Raw genomic sequence first — 27,730 nt, forward strand, 5'->3', positions numbered from 1 at the left:
TCTATTAAAGAAAATACATCAGTAATTAATAACCTGCCAAAACGGGAAGCACGAGGCCCAGATGGGTTCACTGGTGAATTCTACCAAACATCTAAGGAAGAAAGTATACATTTAAAACACAATTCTCTAGTCTCACTCGTAGACAGAAACGGAGGAAATACTTCCTTTACTCATTCCCAGAGGCCAGCACTCTCCTAATACCCAAACCAAAGACATTACAAGAAAACTACAGACCAATATCTCTCATGAACGTAGATGCAAAAATGCTCAACAAAATACTGAACATATTAGCAAATCAAAACCAAAACTGTATAAAAGGAATTATACACCATGACCAACTGGAATTTACTCTAGGTATCCAAGACTGGTTCAACATTTGAAAATCAATGAATGTAATTCATCACAACAGGCAAAAGAAGAATCACATGATCATATCAGTAGATGCAGAAAAAGCATCTGACCAAATCCAACACTGATTCATGATCAAAACTCTCAGTATAGTAAGGATAGAGGGGAACTTCCTCAACTTGTAAAGAATATCTACAAAATACTTACAGCGTACATCATATTTAATGGTGAGAAACTAGAACTTTTCCCACTAAGATCAGAAACAAGGCAAGGATATCCCGTCTCACAACTCCTTTTCAGTATCAGACTGAAGTTTTAGCTAATGCAGTAAGATAAGAAAAAGGTATAGTGACTGGGAAGAAGAAATAAAACCGTCTTTGCTCACAGATAACATGATGGTCCAAAAGCATTGACAAAAAAACCCTGAAACTAAGCAGTTATCGTAAGGTTACAGGATCCAAAATTAACATACAAGTCCAATGCTTTCCTATATATCAGCAATAAACAAGTGGAATTTGACACTGAAAACACAAAAAGTACCACTTATATTAATGCCCCCCAAAATAAAATACTTGGGTACAAGTCTAAGGAAATGTGTACAAGACCTCTGTACGGAAAGCTGTAAAACTCTGCTGCAAGAAATGAGAGGAGAACTAAGTAAATGGAGGGCTCTTCCATGCTCATGGACGGGGAGACTTAACATTGTCAAGATGTCAGTTCTTCCCAACTTGATCTATAGATTCAGTGTAATCCCAGTGAACACCAACAGATTAATTCTAAAGTTTACATGGAGGCAAAAGATCCAGAATAGCCACACACTATTGAAGAGGAACAAGACTGCTCCTACCTGACTTCGAGACTTACTATAAAGCTACACTCATCAGGACAGTGTGGTCTTGGTGAAAGAAATGGCAAACAGATCAGTGGGAGAGAATACAGAGCCAGAAACAGACCCACATAAATAGTCCACTGATCTTTGACAAAGGAGCAAAGGCAACACAGTGGAGAAAACTATAAACTCTTAGAAGATAACACAGGAGGAAATCTAGATGACTGGGGTTTGGTGATGAATTTTTAGAATCATGAAAGGCAAGATCCATCAAAGAAAGACTTGATAAGCTGGACTTTATTAAAACTAAAATTTTCTGCTCTGTGAAAGACACTATCAAGAGAATAAAAAGACAAACCACAGATTGGGAGATAATATTTGCAAAAGATATATCTGGTAAAGAACTATTACCCAAAAATATACTAAGAACTCTTAACACAAGAAAACAAACAGCCTGATTTAAAAATGGGTCAAAGACCTTAACAGATACCTCACCAAAGAAAATATACAAATGGCAAGTAAGCACAGGAAAAGAAACTCCACATCATAAGTCATCAGGGAAATGCAAATTAAAACAGCAATGAGATCCCACCACACACCTACAAGACTGGCCGAAATCCAGACACGGACACCACCACATGCGGGTGAGGACCTGGAGCAGCAGGAACTCTCATCTACTGCTGACGGGGACACAAACGGTGCAGCCACTGGAAGACGGGTGGTTTCCTGTGTACCGTTTGATTCAGCAACTGTGCTCATTGGTATTTACATAAAGGAGCTGAAGACTTAACATTCACACATAAACCTGCACGTGGATGTTTACAGCAGCTTTAGTCATAATCAATCGCCCAACCCTAAAAGCAACAAGACAGTGGGTGATAAACTGTGGTGCATCCAGATAATAGAATGTTATTCAGCACTGAAAAGAAATGAACTCTCAAGCCATGAAAAGATATGGAGGAACCGTAAATGTACATCACTAAGTGAAAAAAACCAGTTGGCAAAGGCTGCATACTGTAAGATTCCAACTCTACGACATTCTGGAAAAGGCACAGTTATGGAGACAGTACAAAGGTCAGTGGTTGCCAGGGGTTGGGAGTGTGGGGAGGCAAGAACAGGCGGCGCCTGGAGGAGTTTTAGGGCCATGAAAATACTCTGTGTGACACTATAGTGGTGGATACATGTCATCACACATTTCTCCAAACCACAGAACGTCCAACACCAACAGGGAACTAAGATAACCTATGAAATGTGGGCAATGATGGTGTGTTGGTGCAGGTTCATCTCTGTAACTACTGCATTCTCTGGGGGCGGGGGGCTGTGCTTGTGTGGGGGCAGGGTATGTGGGAAATCTCTGTACCTTCCTCTCAATTTTGCCGTGAAACTGAAACTGCTCCTAAGAAAAATAATAAAGCCTTACAGTACAAAAAAAAGATTAAAAGTTGTGCCCCCCCCCCAAAAAAAAAAGAGCCAAAATTTCAAAGCAAGGAATATTATCAGGGATAAAGAATATCACTTTGTAATATTATGGAGTTAATTTATCAAGAGGACATAAAAATACAAAACATTTACATAATAACAGAGCTTCAAAATACATGGAACACACTGATGGCAGAGCAACAGACAAACGCACATTTAGTCACAGATTTCAATATGCCTCTCTCAATAACTGATAGAACAAGTAGACATCAAATCAGCAAGAATGCAGAAGACTTGAAGAACAGCATAAACCGATCTGACCTAACTGACATTTATAAAACAAAGGATGTAGACGTGCAAATATTCATAGCAGCTTTACTTATAATAGTTAAATAAAAATACAAAAATAAGCTAAATGTCTTCCAACAGAAAGACGATTAAATAAGCTGTAGTGTATTCGTACAATGGAATACTACTCAATGATAAAAAGAATGAATAGTTCATTCATGCAACAATATAGGTAAGTCTCAAAATAATTATTCTGATTAAAGAAGCCAGACAAAAAGAGTAAATACTGTCTGATTTCATTTACATAAAACTCTAGAAAACGCAAACTATCTAAAAGCTTATACGTAGAATACATAAAGAATTTCAAATCAATAGGGAAAAGACAGATAATACAATATAAAAATGGCAAGACACTGAGCACATATATCATTCAATCTTTACAAAGACTGAAAAAGAGAAAATGTTCAAATGACCAATAAATGTACAAAAATGTGTTAAACATCATTAATCAGCAGGGAATTGCAAATTACAATTAAGTACCAGTCCACCCACCAGAAGGGCTAAAATTATAATAACAGGACCAAGTGTGGGTGAGGCTGTGGATACACTGGAGCTCTTACACAGTGTGTGAAGTACAGACTGGCCACTTTGGGAGTCTTCTTGTGCTTAGCATTGTCTACAAAACTAAATATGCGAATTCCCGAAGACTCGGCAGCTGTACACACATGCACCAAGACATACTACAGAATGTTTGTAGCAGGCAAAATGTGGAAGCAAAACAAATGCCAGCAGCAGTAGAATGCGTAAAGTGCTGTCTATACACACAATGAAAATCTATGCAGAGGTGAAAATGAACATCGATAAACCTCACAGACAAAACGGTGAATGAAAGAAACCAGCACAAAAGAATGCATCACACACGAGCCCACGTGTGCAAAGTGCAAACATGAGCACAACCAACCCATGGTGCCACACGTCAGATGACGTGCTCTTCAGGAAGGTGAGAAGGGAGCACCAAGCAAGAGGGGGAGTCACCCAGACGTGTTCACTTTGTCATAATCACCGCAATGTGCACTTAACGTCTGGAACGCATTTTTCTAGATGTTTTATCATTCACTGAAAATGTAAGAGAGATCAAGCTGGAGATCTGAACATACATCTCTTAATTCAGAGGGAATCAAAATGTAGATTTACCTTTATTAATGATGAACAGCTTCTATTAGCAAAGTAATTGCCAGTAAGATTGAAAGTTACAGAAAATGCTCAAAGTAAATATAGTTTTGATTCCTGTGTGCTGTAGTCAGTATCCTCAAACGTCTGAAGCTCAAAATGAAGACAAAAATCATTCAAATGCCAAAACAGGTTGATAGAATTTACTTTCTCATTTATACAATGAAACCTGTTTTTTTTAAGAGTATTCAGATAATGATATTAGTCATGAAATAAGCTTTAGAGTGAAAACTAATGATGTCTTTAAAACTATCAGATTCTGCAATAAACATAATAAACTTATTTAAGTGTGTTAATATAAAAATATAAAAAATCTAGAAAATTTCAACTTGTCGATTGTGTTAAAATAAACCTATTCTTGTTCATGTTCTTACTAAAGAAATGTTTTAATTAAGTGATTCCAGACAGTTTATTTTACAAAAATCAAATTTAACGTAATGTTTCTGTTGTGCTAACATTTCCTCCCATAGTTGCTAGCTGAGTCCCCAGAGGGTAATGTTACCCAAACAGCATCAGAGAAACGGAGAGGTGACAGACAGCAAGGCGCTTTGTATCATCTGACTTCACAAGAAACACATACGACTTCTAAATACCTGCTGAGAAGGGTCCTCAGTGTTCCAGATGCAAAGTTCATTTCCATCTAAGGGGAAAGCAGAGTGCTGCATGCTGCAAGCAAGCTGCACGTGGGGTGTGGACTTCTTGGACTCGATCAGGAATTTTTCTATGACAATATCTCCTACACAGCCACCTTCAGTGGAGGAAATCTCCTGTGGTTCTTCCATCTGCAATCTGAAAACACAAGAACAGCTGATGGCTACAGGTGTGATGTTTCATATAGTCACCAGCCTGTTATTGATCGCAATTACTAACATGATCTCACACACACACCCCAGACGTACCCACTGGCCACCGTGCCCTGCTCCCAAGAAAAAGAAAAGAAGTCACTGAAAATCGCAGAGGTCCCGTATGCCAGATGGCCCTCCTCTGCCCACAGGCTTCCACACTCCACAGACCTAATCCAAGGCCCACTCCTCCCACTTAGCAGCCTTGCTTACACTCGCAGACTCCCCTTCCAGCGCTGGAATGTGGAGGAAACAAGCAGCTCTCAAAGCGTGGTGAAGAGCAAACACCCATCTGCAGCATGAGGGCTAGTTCTGTGTTCCATAAACACGGGCATGTTACATGCGTGCGCCCACAGCCCAGGACTCACCCTTGAGTCTGCTCTGCTTCACACTTCATTCCAGGCACTAGAAATATCTCAGAGCTCGGACACGGGATTTGAATAATAAATGGTGAGCAATGGGTCTGGTCACCATGCTGGTTGGAGAAAAACAAAATAAAAACATGTTGAATATTTTGAAGCACCTTCTTCTTTAGTTCACAAACTTGCTTCACTTATATATTTTATTTGCCAAGACACAGCAGTGAGTTACTATAAAAACATAGTTAAATGTTATATCCACTCTCTTGTATTCCACTCTGATATGCTTTCTTCACAGGAAATAAAATGGGTAGTTACACTGCAGAATGCCCCAGGTTCAGGGGGTAGCACACATGACACCAGATACATCTTTCAGGAGAAGCTGTTGAGAAACACTAGTGTCATCTCCACTGTCATGCGGGGTCTCTAGTCCTGCTCCCCACACAAGAACGCAGGACACGGTGAGTCCAAAAAGGAACACCTACGGAGCCATAGATAGGGGAGTCACACCACTATATTCTCGCTGGCGGCTGGGTTGGAGACACAGGAAGCAGGAGCCACACGATCCGCAACCTGCCGTCTGCTTCTCTATCAACCAACCTCACTTGCTGACTGCAATCCGCGCTTGCTGGTTTAGCCACGGCAGTTATATCAGTGGCTAATGGCTAACCGGTAACAGCTGACGGCCAACTAGTCACAGCTGTCGGCCATCTACTCCCCGAGCCAGCACCTTTCCACGTGAGGCCGAGAGCCTGGAAACTGCTCTCTGGGACTCAGTCCCCACATCCACCATCAGCCCAAAGACCAGTGTGACCCAAACAGATGCGACTTCTCCCAACTTCGGGCAAATCAACCCAAAGAAAATAATCAGCCCCAAACTGTCCTGCCACCTTCAAACACCTGTAAGTGACTGCAAATGTAACAACTCAGAGTTTAAGCCACATTTGCCTGTCTCCGTGGCATCCTGACCAAGCCACAAGTTTTGGAGCTACTTGGCATAGGTCAGGTTCCACAGAAGGAGACACAGGGATCGGTGCATGTTTTTAATATTCCCACTCCGCTTCTTTCCACAAAAGTGATTCAGCAGGTTCTACAACGAAACACAACAGTGGGGACCAACACAACAGTGGCCCTAAAATGCACCTCATCTTTCCTTAGGGGAATCCTCAATGGCCAACGGGCGTCCCTGAACACCGTATTCCAAATTAAGAAGATAAGTCCTGAAAATAAAGACAACTCCATGTTGAACATATTTTTAGGGGTATTTCAAACAGTATCGCGTTGTTTAGAGGAACAGACAACAGGCAACAGGTGCCGGGACAACGGTCCCTAGGCGCACCTGTCTCTCACCTAGGGACCCGCCCGGACCTGGCGCACAGCCCGCGAAGCGGACGCTCCGTCAAGGCGAGCACAGGACGGCCGACAGGCGTCCGGACAAGGGTTCCTCGGCGCTGCTGTCTCTCACTTGGGGACCCGCGAGGTGGACGCAGAGTCAAAGTCAGCCACTCGAGCGCGTCCGGCCTGCGCCCCGCCCCGGCCCCGTCGCCATGGTTACGAGACAGCCGCCGCCGAGCCCCTTTCACCATTCTCGCGAGAGCTCGGAGGCTCGTCACTTCCGGGAGGCGTCTCACTTTCGGACGTCCCTCCGAGACACCACCCACTTCCGGGCCTTCGCCTCACTTCCGGCTTTCCGGCGCGGCCGCCCGGCCCTGGCCCTGGTGTTCCTGGCGCCGCGCCCCGTGGGGAGCGGTGGTGAGTCCGGGGCCGGTGACCGGCCCTGTGCCCTGGCTGCCGCCCTCTCGCGCCTTCCCCGCCCCGTGTCCGGCCCCCGGCGGAGGCCCTGCCCCCCAGCCGCCCCTCTGTCCACCCCGTGCTCGGGGGGAGGCCTCAGCCCGTCGAGCCTGCACTCGGCCGCGGCCTCCCCTCCTTCCCGGTCCCCGAAGGTCCGCTCCCTGCAAGGCCTCCACCTGCCCATCCCCCTGGTCTCGCCCTCGCCGGGGCCCTCCCGGGGCAGCGGGGGGTGGGCAGCCGAGGTCGCCCAGGGCCCGCCGGAAGCTGCGGCTCCTGACTGGTGGCCCGGACCGTCTCGGGGTGACCGAGCGGCCCCAAGCGGAAACGGGTGTTCGTTTGCCCCAGGCGTACTCAGCGCGTCCCGTCCTTTCTCTACAGAACATGCGGACGAAGACGTCCCCGCACTAGGCGTCACCAGCCATGGCCGCTCCCTGGACCAGCGCGCTCCTCCTCCTCCTGACATCTCAAGCTGCTTCCTGGGTGACGTCCTTTGAAGAGGAGGAAGTTCCAGAAGAGTGGATCCTTCTGCATGTCGTTCAGGGCCACATAGGAGCTGGGAATTACAGCTATTTGAGATTAAACCACGAGGGAAAGATAGTCCTTAAAATGCAAAGCGTGAAAGGTGATGCAGACCTGTACGTGTCGGCCAGCACCCTCCATCCGAGTTTTGATGACTATGAATTACAGGCTGTCACTTGCGGCCAGGACATTGTTTTTATCCCGGCGCATTTCCAACGCCCTGTGGGGATAGGGGTCTATGGACATCCATCTCACCATGAGAGCGAATTTGAAATCAAAGTGTATTACGATAGAACGACGGAGCAGTACCCATTTGGTGAGGCTGCTTATTCAGATGGCACAGAGACGAGTCATAAGCATGCGTACGCTCCAGAAGATGCATCGCAGGAAGACGAGTCCATTCTTTGGACGATACTAATTAGTATTTTGAAACTGGTACTTGAAATTCTTTTTTGATTCATTGACCATACGCTGGCGTACACTAATAATCTGAAGTTGACTGCAGTTTGTTGTGAACCTAGCTACTTTTAACTGGCTGAAAACCCTAGTTATCTTTTCTAGTTGGGGGATGGAAAAATAAAGCCATACAGTTTTGTTACCTCAGTTACCCCAAAAGTTGGAAAAGCAGCAAGCACGGTATTTGTTTTCTTTTCAAGATCAGAACTCCTATAAAAGGAGTATGCACAATAAAATGTTTAAACTCCATTTTGATAAGCTTGTCAGGTGACTAAAAAGAAAGATTGCAGTACCTTAGGTTTATATAAATCAAAATAGAGCAAGCGTACATGCAGGTACACAGATCAAAAGATTGTTGCCTTTATAATGTCACTCCTTAGAGATTTTAAATGAAGTTAAAATGTGTGAGCTTTGAAGAGTTAAAAGCGAGTCTGAAATTTAATATTTCCTTCATACTTGGTGGGAGCGTGGACTAAAACCCCACACCTACCCCCAAGTAGGGGTGATAGCTCCTATCCAAACAGGATTTCCTGGCAGGCAGGTATTCCTGTGCCAGTTAATGACAATTCTAAACCCAGCTGCACCATATCCCATCAGGTCATTTGTAACTTTTATCATCTTGGGCTACTTATTAAAATTCTTCCATTACTAAATAATTTTGTCACGGTACCTAAGATAGGCCAGAAACAATATAGATTAGGAAAAGGTCATAATAACTTGCAGGCTACTAGAAATTCAAATATAGTTAAGTATTCAAATTAAATTGCCTAATATATTTCCATTAAATTTCTGAAGAGAGCCAAAGTACTAACGTGTTTCCCCGAAAATAAAGACCTAGCTGGACAGTCAGCTCTAATGTCTTTTGGAGCAAAAATTAATATTAAGACCCAGTCTTATTTTACTATAATATAAGACCCGGTCTTATATAAGACCGGGTCTTATATTAATTTTTGCTCCAAAAGACGCATTAGAGCTAATTGTCCGGCTAGGTCTTATTTTCGGGGAAACAGTAAAATAAAAACTTTCTGAGAGAGGGACTTTCTCTACCGGAAATTGGTTCCAAGGGTGAGAGTAATTTATAACAGAAATGAATCAACTTGCAGATTTTAACCACATAGTTAATTTTCAAAAACAAATCTTTTATTGGCATAAAAATGAAATGTAAATAAATTGGCACCAAATAATTCATTTAAATGCATATTACAATACTGAGATCAAAAACTATCCCTCTTTGCTGTTTTTCCCCCTTCTGCCCACTTTCCTGGGTGTTGGGGGGGCTCGCTGACAACAGTCACAAATCCAGCGACCTAGGAGAAAAATTGTTAGTTAATAATAATGGAATTTAATTTACGACTGAATTTTAAACCCATTTAACTCTCCTTTAGCTGTCACTAATGATATTCCTGTGGGTTTGTGGTGGAAGAGCACAAATGAGTTTTTTAATTTAAGGAGAAAAATGTAAACTTCCCTTAAGGTAATCGGTGTAATCAATGCCATGGGAAATTCAGGTGGGGGGGCATATCGGAAGAGCAATGCTACAGAATGATAAGGACCTTTAAAAAATTATAATCCTTTCTGAAAACACTACCATTCTTAAAAACTTCAGTAATACAAATCCTAATTTAAAACCTGTTGCTGAGTTTGACTTCTTTTCAGTCCTTTTCTCTGCTGCTCACTGGTGGCTGTGGGTCGTAACAGAGTCCTCTCAAGTCCTGGTATACTATGCTGACACAGCACTTTAAAACTTACCAAGTATTTGACAGCACAGTGATAAACTGTACTACATACTTGGTCTGAATGAAACTTAGTTCTAGGGGTATATTTTACAAAGTGTTAGTGTTAACTATGCAAAGAAATTCTAAAATGACACAATTGCGTGTGTAATGTTTGAGTCCACTTACTGTGATTTACCCTTCAATTCTGTGTTCATTCTAAAGTTACCTGAATTGTTATGCTGGCTCAATTTATAGATCTGGCTTAGTATGTACAAGAGCAAAGCACTCATTTTAAGTTTTTAAATAGATGACATAAAATAAACTCAAGACTTTGAAATAAATTGATGCTGTTGCTTCAGCTGTTTCAGAAGAAAACCAGTGGCTCATTGTACACATTGAGCTCTACTCCCAGAACTCAGACCAAGCACTCTGACATCTCATTTGTCCTTCAGTTGGTTAGCTAGGGATAAAAAGTAGGTGGACGTGATCTGTGTGATCACAGCTTGGGTCATCTGCTGTGAACAGAAGGGTCTACAGGCCCTTCATGGCATTATGGTTTTTAAGCAGCGTTTTAAAAAATGCTGGGAGAATCCTTTCACTCAAAGACAATGTTTCTTCTTTTTGTAATCTTTACCTGATGGAATAGCACCAAGGCCCACACAAAAAGTATGATAACCTCTGTCACACACATCACAGAACATCATTTCTTCTTCATGGTGGGGTTGTCCACATATAATGCAAGTTTTACATTCCATACATTGCCATGGGTAGGTCTTAATCATAGAAACAAGCTCCATGGTCATATCCAGGCAAGAAGGATGGCCTAAACCAAAACCAATATTAGTAGTATTTCACACAAGAATTTTTAACGTAATATGGCATAAAATGCTAGTTTGCTTTGTGATTCTCAAGAATGGTTACAATGTTTAATCGCCAAAGAGAAATGAAAATACAGAGAAGAAAATGCCTTACAAATCTTAATCTACGCCTTACAAATTACCCTATAATACGGGTAATTCCTTGGTTCAAGTCTAGCTGACAACTAAAAATCGTAGTTTTTGAAACAACAAAGAGGGTGGTTAAAATGTTAAGAAGACATGTCGCTACTTACCACTGTTATCACACTGGGAGCAGTGTATAAGTGATTCAGCCTTGCCTTTCTTGTTGGACTCCTTACCCTTGAGACAAATTCCACATAGAGCATTTGGAATGACCTTTGGCTGGAAGGGTAGAAGAGGGCTATAAATTCATGCCAGAAGAACTTACTGTGGGTTCAAAAGGAATTCTGTTACTGTACTGCCTTATCTTTACTTTTGGTAACTTCCTAATGAGGACCTTTTTGAAAGATGACATGAGTCTGCTTTCAACATTCGATGGCCTACTGATTAAAGCCTTCGATTTCATTTTTAAATTTTGTCAATGGCGTGATCTCATGTTAGGCATCCATGTAGCATTCTACACTCCCTGCATGCACAGTAAAATCTGTATAGTCAACTAGAAGGGAAGACTAAAAACAATGTCAAACTGCACCATTAATTGGAAGAGGAAGTCCAGTTTCCAAATGACCATTATTAGTACAAGTTAAGCTCATTCTAAAAGAGACTGTTTTAAGCAGCTTATATACTGATGTTGTTGAAACACAGTTGTAAAAGTTGTAAAACTAGATCTATAAAATCAAAGTTACAAAATCAATACTTCAACATTTTTAATTGAAAGACCGCTCACGCAGACATTGTCATTCATGTGCATAAATGTGGAAAACCAAGTTGTGTGATTATTCCCTTTGCACATCTTATCAATTAATAAAAGAGTCTATGCTTAGGGAAAAAGCATACAGTATGAGATACAAAACATAAAAGTAAGTTTTCAGACAAGAATTAAATCACTTAAAAAAATACACATACATATTTTGAATCATTCATTTTTCATATTAAAAAATACGCTCTAATGAAAGTACTTGGGCTTTAAAAAACACATGGCAACACATGGAAAAGAACAAAGAAAAGATTTACTGCACCTAAAATTACCAGCAAAGGGAGAACATTTGAACATCACAACCTTGGCTGAAATAAAATATGCTCATTCAGGCTGTATGAATACATCAGTAACAGCGGCAGAAAAGAAGAGCAAGCGTGGGCCGACTATGAAATGGGGGCTGGGGCAAAATAGATACATACGTATACTGGGAGGAAAACTATTTTAAACAGAATATTATATTTCTGTTTCATTCCAACCTAGCCAAATGCATCTTCTATTTCCCTTTCCTAAGTTACTGAACCAAAGAGGAGCTTAAATGAACTCCAACTTGGTATTTCGTATTCCAGCTTTGAAATGTCTCACTGCCACCTTCAACACCTGTTAGGCCTAAACAATTTGTTCTTAATTCTTTAAGCTTTTTATTATTTTAATTATCTTCCTTTGCAAAAGATGACAGAGGCATTCAAAAATAATTTTTGGCTTATTTATTTAAAAAGTCAACCTTATACATAAATATAATAAAAACAATAATTCTAAACAATCACAAATATCTCTACAAAATAATAAATATCATGGAAGTTAAAACATACATATAAAACTTTGCAGTTAACTATTCTACATCTCCTGTATTGTGTATCTTTATACCCTGCTCCCCCAACAAAAGGATAGTGTCACGTGCTCAAACCTTTTAAGTCTTGCAGTGTAGTTACCCTTCGTTGTTACTGCTACATTCTAAGCTTAAGGTTCTCATTGTCTTTTTCCTATACCTCAATAAAAAATAGCTAGGAAGTGCACTTCTATGGTCCAAATTCTAGTTCAGTTACGATCAACTCTCTAGCTGCCATAATATGCAGCAGAAAGCTACCCCTCAGCTCACCAAAATAAGAAATATCTTTTGGTTATGGTACCTGTACTAAATGTAGAAGATATACTTATTTAATATTTGTAGTTTAAGTTAGATACTGGCATACTAAGTACTCTAATATTTTTCACGGAAGTCAAGAAAGTAACCACACAATAAATTCTAAGAAAAGAACTCCTCGTAGGAGATCCTTTACAAAAGTCAAAAGGAATAAAACACAAGGCTAGTCATTCACATTCCAGAGCAATTCAAGTTCTACAATCATTAAAATACACATTAAACACCTACGATAAAAGGGACACCAAGAAAGGTTTACTTCTAAGCTTAAAATCATGTTTTGTTAAACCACTTAAAATTTTTCTTACCCAACGGTCTTCATCTTGATGAAAAGAGGGAGAGACGGGTGGAGAAGAAAGTGGGGGGAGGGAGAGAGGAAACGAGGGAGAGAAAAGGAGAGGGAGGGTGGGGGGGAGCGCGCGAGCACTCTATAGCAGGTTCTGTGATGGTGCCACGGCTCAGTATAAAACACACTTTTTCACTCCAGTACTCCGAGCGCTCTAAGAAGCCACACTGTTCACAGCCAGGACTTTCCACAGTGGGCGCCCATCGCTGGCTGGGACGCTAGTCTCTCAGTGCACTGTGGGGTTGCTGGAGGAGGAAGGGCAGTGTGCAGCACCCCTGAAGATGAATGGGACAGAACCCCATGGATGTCTGATGGAGAGAGTCAATTCTACTTCTAACAACTGCAACAACAAAGTGCCATTACTCTTAAAATCCTCATCCTAATAGTTCTCAGCATCGCAAATAAAATGCTCACAACACCTATTTTCTTGCTTGAAAAATAACCAAAGTGAGACTTTCCCAGCAGCACTAATATAGTATAGATTCTAGTTACATACTTGTACCATAGACCTGAACCCTAACAAATCCGTTCTAACTCCAGGTTAATGTAACCTAAACAATCCTGTCCTACAGTTTACGGGCAAGCACTAGTGAACCTTACGAAGCAAGACATCAGACACATTATCCCTTTTCTCAACTCCCTTATTTTAAAACAGATCTACATATATGACCTTCAGCGTGAAGTATCCTTAGTTAGGCACATCTTGGCTTATTAATACTTTTCATGGAAAGGTTAACTTCTAATAAACAGGTTCACATTAATGCAGTAAATCTAAATACTGGCTGTTCCAAACTTTGAAATACCTGAAACATTTTCAGTCCCTAAAGCACTAAACATGTTTAGGACAGGAGATTAAAAACTGTGTACTCTGCATACTGGACCCCCAGGTGTGCCACCAACTCAGGTTCATCTGCAGGACTCCTCCACAGTGAATCAATGGCAGTACGGAATCGTTTGTTTCCAGCCTCTGTTAAGACATCTGTTCCAACATTCTCTTATAAGCCACAATTATTAGCGCGGCCTTCTCGTCTGAAAGTCTGAACATCCAGTGTGCTATGAGCTGCCACTCCCAACAGAAGCTCTTATCAGACCGGCAGCACACAGTGTAGCACACACACCAGGCTAACTTCCCAAAATTTCACCTTTGGAGTTCATTTGCTTTTAATCATTAAACATTCGTTTCAATCTTTAGTTTGAAAATACTAGATAAGCTACATGGGTGAAAACCAGTATGGAAACACCACGCCATCTGCTTACACACTCCTGCAGGGCACCCCACCCTCGCTGAATGAAACTGAGGAACTTCCTGCGCTAGGCTGAAAACCAGTCCTTGATCGGTTGATTATTTAAAGGCATTTTCTAATTAAATATGGAATCACGAATTGAAGCCGCGCTTTTACTTCAAGAAAAGAAAGGTGAACACAGTGACAGATGCGCTCTGGCAGGCTGAAGGGAAGTCCGCGAGCCGCTGACTTGGACCTGCCCTTGGGGACCATCCCCCACACCCCAAATCTGCTACACAGTGACGTGCTTACAACTCTCCTCCGCAAAACTGTGTGACCAGCTTCCTCTTATACACTCCTTCAAAACACTTTCCTGGCCACAACAGAAAGCATATGCTGATACATTCCAGACGCAAAAAACTGTACATTTTACAATTACCATCCAAGCATCAAACTGTGCACTAATTCCCCTCCTTTTATGATATTTCTAAATCCCCAAGTACAAATCGCCTAACCCTCTGAAGGGTAACGGGCAGACATCAGGAGGAAATAATAGAAATAACAATATTGCTGATAGCCTACTGCCTTACTCTGAGAACAACCAGATTAAGAAATTAACAAGTATATCAGAGCCAGATTACCTAATGAAATAATTTAAGTCCTTCTCATAGAATTATATATGCTATTTCCCCAGGTTAAACTAAAAATCACCACAATGTAAATAAAAGGTTTTACTATGTTCTACCACAGAGTTAGCTGAATTTGGCAAATGGACAATAATCCGGAGATTAAACCCAGGTCTCTCTTAATGAAAGGCACTGCAACAGTACAACCGAGCCTACAGCACACCCAGCCTGCCTCACAGCTCGGCCTGTTCAGCTCTACTAAATGCCAGGGTATTTCAAATGTCAGGGAAGCATGAACGTTACTCAAGGAAACAAAGTATAATGTTCCACCTATAAATTAATTTTTTTAAAACCCATACTTGCCTGGTTATTCTTTAAAAGGAAAAAAAAAAGATTTTCTTGTAAATTGTACATATACGGAAAACAGAAGCTAAACCATAGCCGAGAGGGACAGAAAAGCCACCGGGAGAATAAAGCACAACAGAAGGAAGCTGACAGGGCACACACCACGGGAGAACAGCTAACGAGATACAGAAGCAGGAGCTCCACAACTTTGAAATTCAAAGTGAAAATGTTTCAGGGACAGAGGCTGCTCGGGAGGGAAGCTGAGTCAGGGGCTTTTTTCTTCTACCTTGTACCCAGGAACTGACTTGCACAGTACAGAGCGTTTCGGCGCATCTTTTCTTGGAGTAGCAGCTTTGTCCCTGGATCTCTGTCTTCCCTGGAAAGACTCATCCTGGCTGTCGGGAAGGCCTTCCCCCTCGGACACGTTGCCAGAGGAGCTGTCCTGGAGGGCAAATGCACAAACAGATTCCTTAGAACTCACACAGATCTGAGTCTCAATTCTGAAAACTACAGAAAATATTCCAAAAGAGCTTTCAAGTTTCAGCAACTTAAAAAGATCATTCTAAATAGAAGAAAACTTTTCCAGGGGCGACTGGTGTGAGTCGTGTCCGACTCACACCCCGTCTGTCAGTATCGGCTCCTGGCCCCGTGCCTCAGCATTCTGCCGTGCCACAGGGCGCTGATTTGTCTAAGAAATCGACTGTTTTAAATAAGTGTGGGTGTTGGGATCGAAGAACAGTCATTAGAGACGTTCAGCTGCACAGGGACTGAGAGCCCCGAGTTCTTACAACGGCGTCTGATGTATTTAGGTGTTCGAAGCTTAGCTAATGTGCTAAACACACATAAGGTTGTGTTTATATTTACCAATGTTTGCCAGCCTTGCTTAAGCTGCTTGTAATAAGTACAAAGGGGCAACCTGACACATACACGTACCAAAGGCTGTGTACAGCTTGTCTGTGTCAATGCACATAAGAAATAACTTTTCTTGACGAAAGTTTTCGGGAAATTATATGCAACTGTCCTTTTTCAAAAAGAGGGTGGTGACACAAGTTCAGTTTAACATCCCAGGAAAGCAATTAGCACAAAAGAAAAGGAGACGCCTCCTACTGAGGTCCTTACCGAAGTGCCTTTGTTTCTCCTTCTCTCATCACCTCGACCATCGTCGGCATCCTCGGAGTCACCATCACTGTCGAGCGCAGGGAGCTCGGGGTCCAGAGGGGGCTCGTAAAGTGCTGTGTTCAGCGGCAGATACCGCAGCTCATCCGGTGAGTACCTGATGTTCAGAAAGACAATTTGCAGTTTCCCCTTATTGTTTTATATGACTGGACTAATCTTGGAGCTACAAAGATAGCCTTAATCTTTTCAATTAACCCCAAATACTTTTGGAAAGTGATTAGAGATAATAAGCAACTTTTCATTCAGGGATCAAGCAGGGAGAAGTAATAAATAAAAAGCCCAAATATTTTTTCACCAGACTGTACAATATGTATTGTACAAGAGTGTACAATATGCATTTGATTCTTATTATCAAAAGACAGTATCTCAGGCCGGCCGGGTGGCTCAGGCGGTTAGAGCTCCATGCTCCAAACTCCAAAGGCTGCCGGTTCGATTCCCACATGGGACAGTGGGCTCTCAACCACAAGGCTGCCAGTTCAATTCCTCGAGTCCCGCAAGGGATGGTGGGCTCCGCCCCCTGCAACTAAGATTGAACATGGCACCTTGAGCTGAGCTGCTGCTGAGCTCCCGGATGGCTCTGTTGGTTGGAGCGCGTCCTCTCAACCACAAGGTTGCCGGTTCGACTCCCGCAAGGGATGGTGGGCTGCGCCCCCTGCAACTAGCAATGACAACTGGACCTGGAGCTGAGCTGCGCCCTCCACAACTAAGACTGAAAGGACAACTTGAAGCTGAATGGCACCCTCCACAACTAAGATTGAAAGGACAACAACTTGACTTGGAAAAAAGTCCTGGAAATACACATTGTTCCCCAATAAAGTCCTGTTCCCCTTCCCTAATAAAAAAAAACTTAAAAAAAAAAAAAAAAAGACAGTATCTCTCTTCTTTACCCTCAATCCCCAAAATAAAACAAAATAAAAATGTCAGCAGACCAGGGAGGACTGTGGCAATAGAGAATCCTGCACAAAACCCAAGCTGGCTGGGCACCCCTCTCCTCCACTTTCCTAAGTCGCTGCAGCTCGTGTGCGCTGTCACTGCTTCCCATGGAAGACAGGTACGGTGATAAGAGGCTACCTCCCAGAATGGACAGGAGGAATAATTAAACTGACGCACGTAAGTCACAGCAGTGCCTGGTCCATATTATTTAAGAAACAAAATTTTCAGTAACACATTATTTTAAACCCATTTGTGAAGCACGTATTCTAACAAATTTAATCATCTCATCTGAAACTAGGGCTCGGCACCCACTCCCGGGTCTGACGGTGCACAGCCACTGACAGTGCTTGTGCCGCGGTCATCGCAGGGCGCCCTTCTTCACACACAGCCATTGCTCGTGCACTTCACCCAGGAGCGCACGCTGGGTCAGCAGCTTTCTCAACAGAGACATCAGACCGAAGCACAGAGGTCGGGACACTGGCATGTTGCTTCTAATAATTTGCTGACCCCAAAACAACCAAATTACAATCTGCTGGCCTGTACATTAAACTTGACTTTCAAGCAGCATCATCCTCGAGTCTATTTTAAACACTACTCTCTAAAGAACATTCGCCAGCTGCAAACAACGCAGGTTTAAAGCTGAGACTCTGAAACCAAGCGATGCCATTAGTGCTGTTTCCAGTCCCCCCAGGCTGCACGTAAGACACACGCAGCACAGACTGGCCAGGGTGCTGATGTGCCTACAGACACCTGGTGCCCATGCCGGCGCTGGCAGCCCCTCCGCAGGCTACGCCGGTGCTTCTCAGACTGGACTGGCGTCTGTGAAAATGCAGACCCAAGTCAGCAGGTCTGGGGCTGTGCCTGAGAATCTGCATTTCCAATGAGCCTTCAACTGACACCAGCACCACTGGGCCATGGCCCAGGAGGGAGGTGCCTCTGACGCGTGTCCACAGAAGCACAGAGCAGGCGGGGAGAGGGGCAGCCCAGGCTCTGCCAGCAGGTGTCCACATCCCAGCTGAAGGGAGCTCTTCACCACAGACCCGTGGAAGACAGCGCGTGGACACAAGTCTCAGGCAACACTGACAGTGAAACTGGCAGAGCGACAGGCTCTCAAGCGCCACCCAAGGCTCTGCAGTTCCTCCCCAAAGCCAGTGCCACTGGTAAGTGAAAGCCCTGAATACCTTTTGTAATATTCCTGGAACTGTCCGGGGATGAGGGCCACCGGGTAGGAACTGACCTTGGTCCGCTCTGTCGGTAGCACTTTGTACTTCCCTTGAGGCACCTGGATAACCTGGGTGAACACGAAGAAAGACACAAAACTGATTCCATACTAGAAAACAGTCCCACCGCACTCCTCCCCAAAAAGCTGAGCTAGAAGAGACGTTAGGAGCCGCAACCTAAGAGAAAACGGGTGTTTCTTGTTCTACAGGTTGAGTTTTGTCCGGCTCTTCCCCAAGGTCACCGCTGAGGAAAGACAGTTTGTCTCTCAGCAACGTGACCTGGGCAAATTCTAAAACCTCTGTAGCTCAACATCCTTATCTATAAAATGGAAATAACACGTTTTAAGCTCACGTGGTAACTGCGAGAATTAAGTGAATACGGAAATCTCTTATAACCACCACAGCAAGTACAACACGTAGCTATCAGTCCCATGCAGAATGCATGCCACAAAGCAAAAGACACATACACACATACCACACATATACACACACCATGCACACACACTACATACACACACCACACACACACACGCACACCCACACCACACACACACACCTCACACACGACACACACACCACACACACACACGCACACCCACACAACACACAGCATATACACACCCCACACACACACCACACATACCACACATACCACACACACACCACATACACACGACACACACACCACATACCACACACACCACACATAGACACATGACACACACATACCACATACACACACACCCCACACACACACACCACACGTACCACACCACAGCACACACACAGCACACCCACACCAAACACACTCATACACCACACACCACACGCACACATGCACACACACACCACACGTATCATAGGACACACACACCACCCACAGCACACACACACCCCCCCCATACACAGAGCACACACACCAAACACACTCATACACCACACACCATACACACACACACCACACGCACACCCCACACACAACACACGTACCATACGACACACACACACACACCAAACACTCATACACCACACACACACCACACCACACGCACACCCCACACACACACCACACGTACATACCACAGCACATACACAGCACACCCACACCAAACACACTCATGCACCACACACACAACCACACGCACACACACCCTACACACACACCCCACACACACACACCAAACACACTCATACATCACACACCACCCACAGCACACACACACACCCCACACACACACATACGAACAGAGTATCATCAGGCCATCATTCAAAATAGTATCCTGAGTTCTGGGGAAGAACGTGGCCGGTACAGAAAGTGACAATGATAAAGGACTCTGCACCAACAAGCCATGCATGGGGTTCACACAAAGTGTTCCTACGTGTGTCTGTAAGTCAAAGTAAGCTCTTCTTTCTTCCATACGTTCCCGGTTTAAGTTGCTGTTAAATTCAGCTGCTTTTTTGGCAGCTTTCTTAATGTACTCAGGCACTTTGCTGGCTTCAACTTTCTGTGTATTCTGTTGTTGCATTTGCTGAAATAAAAATATTACAGATGGAAGTCACATATAATTTTACAAAATGTCATTCTCCCCAAACCAAATAAAAGATGTTAGTCATCTCAATACTTACAGAATACTCTTTATAATGATCTGTAATTCGTTGACGTTCTTTTTCTTGTAGAATAACAGAATATTCCGCATGTTTGGCTGGATATTCTTTAATCATTAAATCAATCACTTCATCACTACGCAAGGCTGTTAAACCTATTTTGGACAAAAAAGGTAAAGAAAATCAATTAAGGCTAAGCGAACAAAACTGCTTTTCAAAATGTGCTTTTCCTTCAGACTACTCTACATTTAAAGGTTTTCCAAGAGTCAAAGCAAAATATTTGAAAACATTTGAAAATAAAAAAATATTCATAATACAATCAAACAATTAAAAAGAAATAGATTACCAAAGTCACAAAGGCAAAGAAATCAATTTCTCAACCAAATGTTTAAGATTCTATGTACTATAAACATAAATCCCTTTATTAGAAACAATTGCTAACTAATGATATATACTAAGTAGTGACAATAACATAGAATATTAGATAAGAAAAACGAAGAACTTTTCAATATATTACAGTCTTAATCTTCAAATTCGATAAACTAGAACTATTATAAACAGTCAACTCATATGTCACTAAAAGCATCGGCACACACACACACTCAGGCAATTTTCAAAACTCATAGTATCAAATATAACAACTACTGAGATGAATTTCCATGCTTTTATATTAAAAAGCAGCCATACTGAAATAAAATGTTTATGAAAAGGTAAATTACAAATAAAGCATGGAGATAATTATACAAAACTAAAAATTGAGCAAAATTTGCCTTTTAAGAGATAAGAACTGTCAACTGATGGTCATTGGCGCCAATTCAATACCAAGAGGAATCCCCCAATTTGGGGTGCAGTAAAGAGGGAAACTACTCAGTGCAAACATTTCAGTTGTGACACAGCATAGCCGTGGAACAGCTCAATCGTGTTCTAGCTCAACTATGAAGCAGTACAGCCGTGAGGTGGCCCTGGGGCCAGGCCCCTCTCTGGCTAGACAGTCCTGCTCTGCTCTGTTACACCTGCTCCATTCAGTGAGCAGTCTTCAGAGTTTAGTATTAAAGGAAAGTGCACTCTCCCAAGGAGTGGGGGGCTGACTTATACAGACAGAAGTCCCCACCCCTGGTCCCTGACTGGTCCGTCCTCATGCAAATGAGGTCTCCAAATCCTCACTGTTTGACTGGTCCAAAAGTCACTGTCCTGATTAGCCAGAACGGAGCAGCTCTGATTGGTCAGTTAAGATACTGATGGGGAATATAACTGTGCAGATCCAACTGGACAGAGAAAGCCTCAGTTCTATTGGTTGAAATACCAACCCAGGAACTCCTTTATGAGGGCTGGTTCAGAGAGCAGAAGCACAGTTCAGTGTGTCTGGGGGGTGGGGTTTAGTGGTGGTGGGGAGACAACTCAACAGCACCCTTCTCCCTGAAGTGCAGTTTGCAAGAGCAGGAAAAGCCCCTGTTTAGAAACAGGTGCTACGCTCTGTTGTTAAATTTGAGTCCAGTTAGCCACCAAGAGTGCTTCTCAGTAGGTATCTTCTTTCTCAGGGTCCACAAGCAATAGTTTTAAAAAGTACTATACTCAAAGTAGTAGCACTCAAATTAGCACTCAAAACACACACACTTTGACACTTCTGTGAAAGGTATTAGAAAACAGTATTATTATAAAATATATCATTCTCCTTTGTATTTTAACAAGAGTCAAAAGTGAAGTACAAATTTAGCATTTAAATAATTCAATCTACTTTAATTTTGTAAAATATTTTAGGAAAGGAGACAAATGCTCATCCAATATCATCTTATAAACGTTAGCTTTCAAAAGTCACGTTAGAAGCTTTCATTACCTAGAGTGCACTGAGTTTCTGTAATTACATTTAGCTCTCTCAGGTAGAGTTTCTCCTTATGAGACAAATCTCGTCGCTCTAAATCTCCAAAAATAAAAAAAAAAAAAAAAAAAGGACTATTAAAAATAGTCTTTTGCATCTGTAACATTATGCATTTGTAAAACCTTTAAAAATTTTCTTTAATTATTAAAAAATTAGAAGAGGCTACACAAAAATTCTCAAATTCAAGAAATAAATTTAAAATAAAATTGAAAAGAGAATAATCCAAAGCTAGAAGTTAACACAATTAATTATATTAAAATAGCTGATGAAGTATAATTCAAACACGGCTTAAATAGCTACCTCCATTCCTCAGGTCAAGGAGAAATCGTAAACAAACAAAACTGTTGGTTCATAGAGCTACAGAATGATTTTTTCCTAAAATTTCTCCCAGGAACTCTATCTTCCTCATGTTCTTTTCAAATCAATTTATAAGACAAAAGAGCAAATTAATAGTAAAGAGAGATGTTGGATGACAGGAGTAAATGAAAATCAAGCGGCAGAAGAATGTAAAATATATTATAAATAATCCACACTCAAATATTCATTGGTTGACAACTTATGAAAAAGAAAAACTATTAGTTAAAAGTTAGATTTAATCTGTTACACAAACTAAGACTTAATACCTGGATATTTCCTTTTAAAGGAGGTCACGCCCAGATATTCACTGACTTGTTCTTGCAGCATATAGTATTCTCCTGTTTCATCAGGTGGCCATTTGTACTCTATCAAATTTTCTGCTGGATAGTAGCTAAAGCTAAGCACAGAAATATATATTATGCCTTTTATGCAGCTTCTATTCAATTTTAATCATTTTTATTTTTGAGAATATTTATTTTTAAGGATATTTAAGGATTTTGAAAAACTATTTTAACTACTTAAATTCTCAGTCAGTCTTCTATGACTTTGCAATACAAAAAACTTCCCACGATTTCATGTGTTATCAAAGGAAGTTACAAAACAGGTAGAAGGAAAGGAAACCATCTAGAAACAAACCATCTGCCAAAACAGAAAAGTACAATGGAAATAACATTTTCTATATACCACAAAGAACCAACACTCACAACTGTTAGGAACAGACATTTTTTAGCTTAACAGACCTTTAAGGCCCAAACAGTGTGGTGACACCAGTTCTGAATTCTTTCTTTTTGGTGTAACACCCATAGCCCCTAGTTCATCCAACCAGGGTTTAAAGTAACTTGTTCTCCATCTGCTGTTCAGTGAGTCACGCAAAGGTGAGAAAGCAGAACTCTAGAAACCTATTTCCCAATGAATTAAACTATAAACCATAATTATGTGTTGTGACAGACTCCATTAACCCAGAAGCAAAGAATGGACCCAGTTTGATGGTGCCAGTGCATCCCAGATCAATCCCAATCCTGAACAGCAAAGACTCCAATTTCTGGACCTGGACCAATCCAACCTCTAAATTTCATCAATGGGTAATAGATGCAGGAAGGTGACACTATTTCATATATCTAACCAATTTAAAGTAACGAACGAAAAGAACAGTTTTCTCAAAAATGGCGCTGGGAAACTGGATATTCAAACGCAAAAATATGAAACTGGACCCTTCACTCCTATCACACACACACACACACAAAAAAAAAAAAACCAGAAAAGAACAAATTGCTAAGGATGGAAAGAAATTGGAAACTTTGTGCAATGCTGGTAGGAATATAAAATGGCACAGCGACTGTAGAAAACATAAAATTACCATATAATCCAGCTATTCCACTCTTAGGTGTATACCCAAAGGAACAGAAAACAGGGATTCTGAACAGATATGTATACACCAATATTCACAGCAGCATGATTCACAATATCCAAAAGGTGGAAACAACCCAAGTGTCCATCAACAGACGAATGGATAAACAAATGTACATCCATACAATGGAGTATAATTCAGCCTTAAAGAGGAAGAAAATTCTAACACATGCTACAACATGGATGAGCTTTGAAGGAATTATGCTAACTGAAATAAGCCAGACACAAAATGACAAATATTGTATGACTCCACTTATACAAGGTACCTAGAATAGGCAAATTCATAATGACAAACAGTAAAGTGGTGATTGCCAGGGCTGAGGGAAGAGGGAAATGGGAATTTTTAGTGCTTAATGGTTGTGGAGTTTCTGTTTTCAGTAGCAACAAAGTTTTGGAAATGGATGGTGCTGATGGTATACACAACATTACGAATGAATTAAAGCCACCGAACTACACATTTAAAAACAGTTAAAATAGTGAATTTTATGCAAAACTTAAAAAAAAAAAAACACTCAATTGCATGGAAAGCAAAACAAACTTTGGTGTCATACTGTAAAATGTGAGAAAAAACATTCTACAATTTTTGATACCTGCTTTTACTAGAGCTAGGGGGAGGGGAGTGGAGAGCTAATGCAGAGAAGAGAAACATACCACAAAAAATGTTATTAAGCAATAAAACGACAGTACCCCAGATCTTGACTTGAAGTTTCACAACTCCTAGAGCTATCTCCTGAACCCATTCGCCTCCTTTTGGATGGTTGGGTCCCATCATTTGAATTATCTTCGTTATCATCCTATACGTTAAAAGGATTCAAAAAATAATAAGAGAAAGATTAATATGTAAAGAACGTATCTTCTCAGACTTGCTAAAAGGCGCACTTGAAGACTTTCTAAGCACAGCTGGTTATATAAATGCTAACTTTCCATTAAAATTAAAAGGAAGCCCAGAATGTGGCATGGGCAAGACCTGGAAAAAACTAAAAACTGGTCTTCCATACAAGTAAAAAACTCAATTAACCTATAAATCTAAATCTACTTTTGCTTTCTCACTTAAGGTTAAAATGCCTTCTAGTTTAAACAAACATAAAATTGCGGCAACTCTAAAATTAGAGCAAACCTTCTTACCTCAGGTAAGAACAAAATATATGGAGGGATCATTTCCTGTTTCACTTGACTCACACCTGGTTTATACTAATTGGCTATTTTAGGTACTTATATCCCTGTGAAAAGACATACAAGGACTAAAAACAGATTACCAGTCTTGTTCCATTTTTTTCTTACATTGTAAACATTTAGCAATAATATACCCTAATAAGAGTCATCAATCTATATAGTCATCAAGCAAAACCCTCCCCCCCAAAAAAGGAGAGGCTTAAAATTTTTTAAGTGACATTATGCATTATGGGATTATAATATCAAGGCTGTAAATTGGATCATTAAGGAAATGAGTGAAGTATCAAATGTTAGGAAATTGATATATTTACATATTAGCTAAGGCTTAATGACTAGAAGGCTTACATTGTTTTAAATCAAAGTAATGTAGCTTACTAAGATTAATACAATTTCGTTAAATACCAGGGTCCTCTTGCTAAGTATTAAAAGCAAAGCCATCCTGCAGAAGAAGATAAAGAGGTAGTAAGTAAGGCATGTCGGTCAGGCATGCCAAAGCTGGGCTGCCTGGGTCTGGGCCCTGCCCTTCATTAGCTGAGCGGTTATGCTCTTTGAGCCACTCCTTACCTGTCAAATGGAGAGAATAGTGCCTGTGTTGCTTGGCTAATACAAGGATTAAATTAGTTACTAGATGGGAAGCACTTAAAAGCAAGATCCAGAAAAAAATTAAGAGCCCAATAAAAGTTAGTTAATACGACGATGATGATGATGATGATGACGACGACAATTTAGAAGTCTCCAATGGCCCAGCTGTAAGGAATTTACTCTGATTCTATCCCAAAAAGTAAAAGATGCAGAATATTTTCCTTCTCCTTTTTGATTCTTATAAAATAAGCATTCAGTGGGAAGAGCTCTGTATATTCCTAAGGCAAGCAGCCAGCTCGGATGTGGAGAACTGTCTAAATATTCTCCAAAAATGTACATTTAACAGTAAGTATCACAATTGAACCATTTCATATTCAATACTTCAGGCATGATGCCTTTTAAGCATCCGGGTATCACGTGTTGCTATTTTGCTTGCTTCTGAGCACTTGAAGAATTTTTATGTCCACGTGTTTAAGTACATTTCCCTTGGCTAAGAAATGGGGACACTAAAGTCCACGTCTGAGGACTGCCACCTGACTAGGTCAGACATTTGCCCCTGAGTCACAGGTGGTCCACCCCTAAGTGTCTCTCCACACCGGTGCTTCAGGCCCGAGCGCCGCAGCCGGGACGGGCTCCAGCCGCTCCAAGGCTGCGCGCCGCGCGCGGCTCAGGCTCGTCGCTCCACCGCGGGGCGCGGGCGCCGCGGGGCAGGGCGGCCTCGCTCCCGCCAGCGAAACCCTTCCCGGGTCCCGGCGACACGGTCCTTCAGGAAAGAGGTGGATCCATCGCAAATGTCCTCTCCCAGGATCTAATTTCAACTTTTCAACAACTTAAGGCTTGAGGTTCTTAAAATTACGCCTCCGTTCCAACCTGTGTCACAAACTACAAACTTGGTCCCAGCACGCAGCACCGCACGGCGTCCCGCGGCCCCTGGTGGTCTCGTCCACTCGGCGTCGCCTCCGGGACACCAAGTCCGGTTACGTCCGGACGCCGCCAAGTACGGCGTCTTCTCGGGCCGCCGCGGAGTCGCCAGGACGCCGAGTGTCCAGGGGCCGCGTTTCCCCGCCGCTCCTCACAACTCCCGGGGCGCGCTCGGGGCCCGCGGCGTGTCGGGCCCACGGACGGCCCAGTTCCCTGACTTCCGTGTCCGCCGCGGCCCGGCGGCCGCTCGGCGGTTATAAACGAGCCGCGACGCGCGGAGGATGCGGAAGCGGAACAGGCCGCGGCCGTCCCGGCTGCGCACCGGGGGCCCGGCCGCTGTCCGAGGCTGCGGCCTCCGCGCCTCCCAGGCCCCCGCCCCGGCCCCGCGTCCAGCCCGCCCGCTCGCTCGCCCAGCGGCCGCCTCCTCACCTTCGGGGACTGCGCTCCCGGGGTGGCCGGGTCGCTGTCGCACGGCCGCGGGGACAGCGCCGTCCCGGGGCCGGCCGCCGCCGCCATCAGCCCGAGCGCCCCGCGCCGCCGCCTCCGCCGTCGCCGCCGCCTCGTCCCGGCCGCCGCCGCCGCTGCCGCCGCCGCCGCGCGGGCCGCCCGCCGCCCGGGCCCCGCCCCCTCCGCCCGCCCGCCGCCCGGGGGCCGGCCCCTGCCGCCGCGCGCCCCGCGGCCCGCCAGCGCCGCCGCCACCGCCATGGCCGCCGCCAGCGCCGCGCGCCGCCCGCCCGCCCGCCCGCCCGGCCGCCCTCGGCCCCGGCCGAGGCCCCCGCGCCCGCCGCCCTCAGCCGCCCCGCGGCCCTCGGCCCGCCGCTCCCGCAGCCCGCAGCCCGCAGCCGCCGCCGCCGCGCCGCTCCCTCAGCCCGCGCGCCCCGGGCCGCGGCCACCCAGGCCCGCCCGCCCGCCCGCCGCAGCCCCGCGCTCCGCCGCCCCACCTCCCGCCGCGCCCCCGGCCCGGCCCCGCCCTCCCCGCGCCCCCGGCCCGGCCCCTCCACGTCAGCCCTCTCCTCCCACCGCGCCCGCCGCGCGCCCCGCCCCGCCCGCCCTCCCGGTGCCCGGGGGTCCCGTCCCCCTCCCCCGGGGTCCCGCGTCCTGACCCCCACTCCACGCCGGGTCGCGGTGCGCTGGGTCCCGCGGGCTGAGAGGTCCCTGCCCACTGCCTCGCGGCCCCCTGCCCAGCGGCCGCCCCGCCTGCCTTTGTCCTCCGCTTCAGCCTGGCTGTGCTGCTCAGAACCACCTGCC

The 27,730-nt window shown here is 43.7% G+C and overlaps 3 protein-coding genes across 7 annotated transcripts in view; 1 reads left to right on the plus strand and 2 right to left on the minus strand.

Annotated features, from left to right (window-relative positions):
- The window catches only part of WDR27 (WD repeat domain 27), a 155,130-nt gene extending 148,326 nt beyond the window's left edge, over positions 1-6,804 (minus strand). For both annotated transcript variants that reach the window (XM_033100414.1, XM_033100416.1), the window contains exons 1-3: positions 6,666-6,804; positions 5,325-5,431; positions 4,708-4,903 (exon numbers count right to left, since the gene is read on the minus strand). In XM_033100414.1, the coding sequence (XP_032956305.1) occupies positions 4,708-4,903; positions 5,325-5,353 (225 nt within the window). In that variant the 5' untranslated portion in view covers positions 5,354-5,431; positions 6,666-6,804. The remainder of the gene's footprint in view (positions 1-4,707; positions 4,904-5,324; positions 5,432-6,665) is intronic.
- Positions 6,805-7,412: 608 nt separating this feature from the next.
- C3H6orf120 (chromosome 3 C6orf120 homolog) lies at positions 7,413-8,875 on the plus strand. Its single transcript, XM_033100417.1, has one exon. The coding sequence runs from the start codon at positions 7,527-7,529 to the stop codon at positions 8,079-8,081; it is 555 nt and encodes a 184-aa protein (XP_032956308.1). The 5' UTR covers positions 7,413-7,526; the 3' UTR covers positions 8,082-8,875.
- A 324-nt stretch (positions 8,876-9,199) lies between these two features.
- On the minus strand, positions 9,200-27,042 carry PHF10 (PHD finger protein 10). Of its 4 annotated transcripts, none has more exons than XM_033100403.1 (12): positions 26,912-27,042; positions 24,494-24,600; positions 22,666-22,796; positions 22,001-22,078; positions 20,188-20,321; positions 19,941-20,090; positions 18,523-18,632; positions 16,352-16,505; positions 15,519-15,674; positions 10,908-11,016; positions 10,431-10,619; positions 9,200-9,388 (listed from the first exon to the last, which is right to left on the minus strand). In XM_033100403.1, exons 1-12 carry the CDS (start codon positions 26,996-26,998, stop codon positions 9,303-9,305), a joined length of 1,491 nt encoding a protein of 496 aa, XP_032956294.1. In that variant the 5' UTR covers positions 26,999-27,042; the 3' UTR covers positions 9,200-9,302. The 4 variants fall into 4 exon arrangements, with proteins under 4 accessions (XP_032956294.1, XP_032956293.1, XP_032956297.1 ...); XM_033100402.1 differs by having other exon boundaries at positions 22,001-22,084; XM_033100406.1 differs by lacking the exon at positions 26,912-27,042 and adding an exon at positions 25,544-26,181 and having other exon boundaries at positions 22,001-22,084.
- Between the last annotated feature and the right edge of the window lie 688 nt (positions 27,043-27,730).

The sequence above is a fragment of the Rhinolophus ferrumequinum genome, assembly GCF_004115265.2.
Source record: "Rhinolophus ferrumequinum isolate MPI-CBG mRhiFer1 chromosome 3 unlocalized genomic scaffold, mRhiFer1_v1.p scaffold_36_arrow_ctg1_4, whole genome shotgun sequence".
NCBI classification, from domain to species: Eukaryota; Metazoa; Chordata; class Mammalia; order Chiroptera; family Rhinolophidae; genus Rhinolophus; species Rhinolophus ferrumequinum.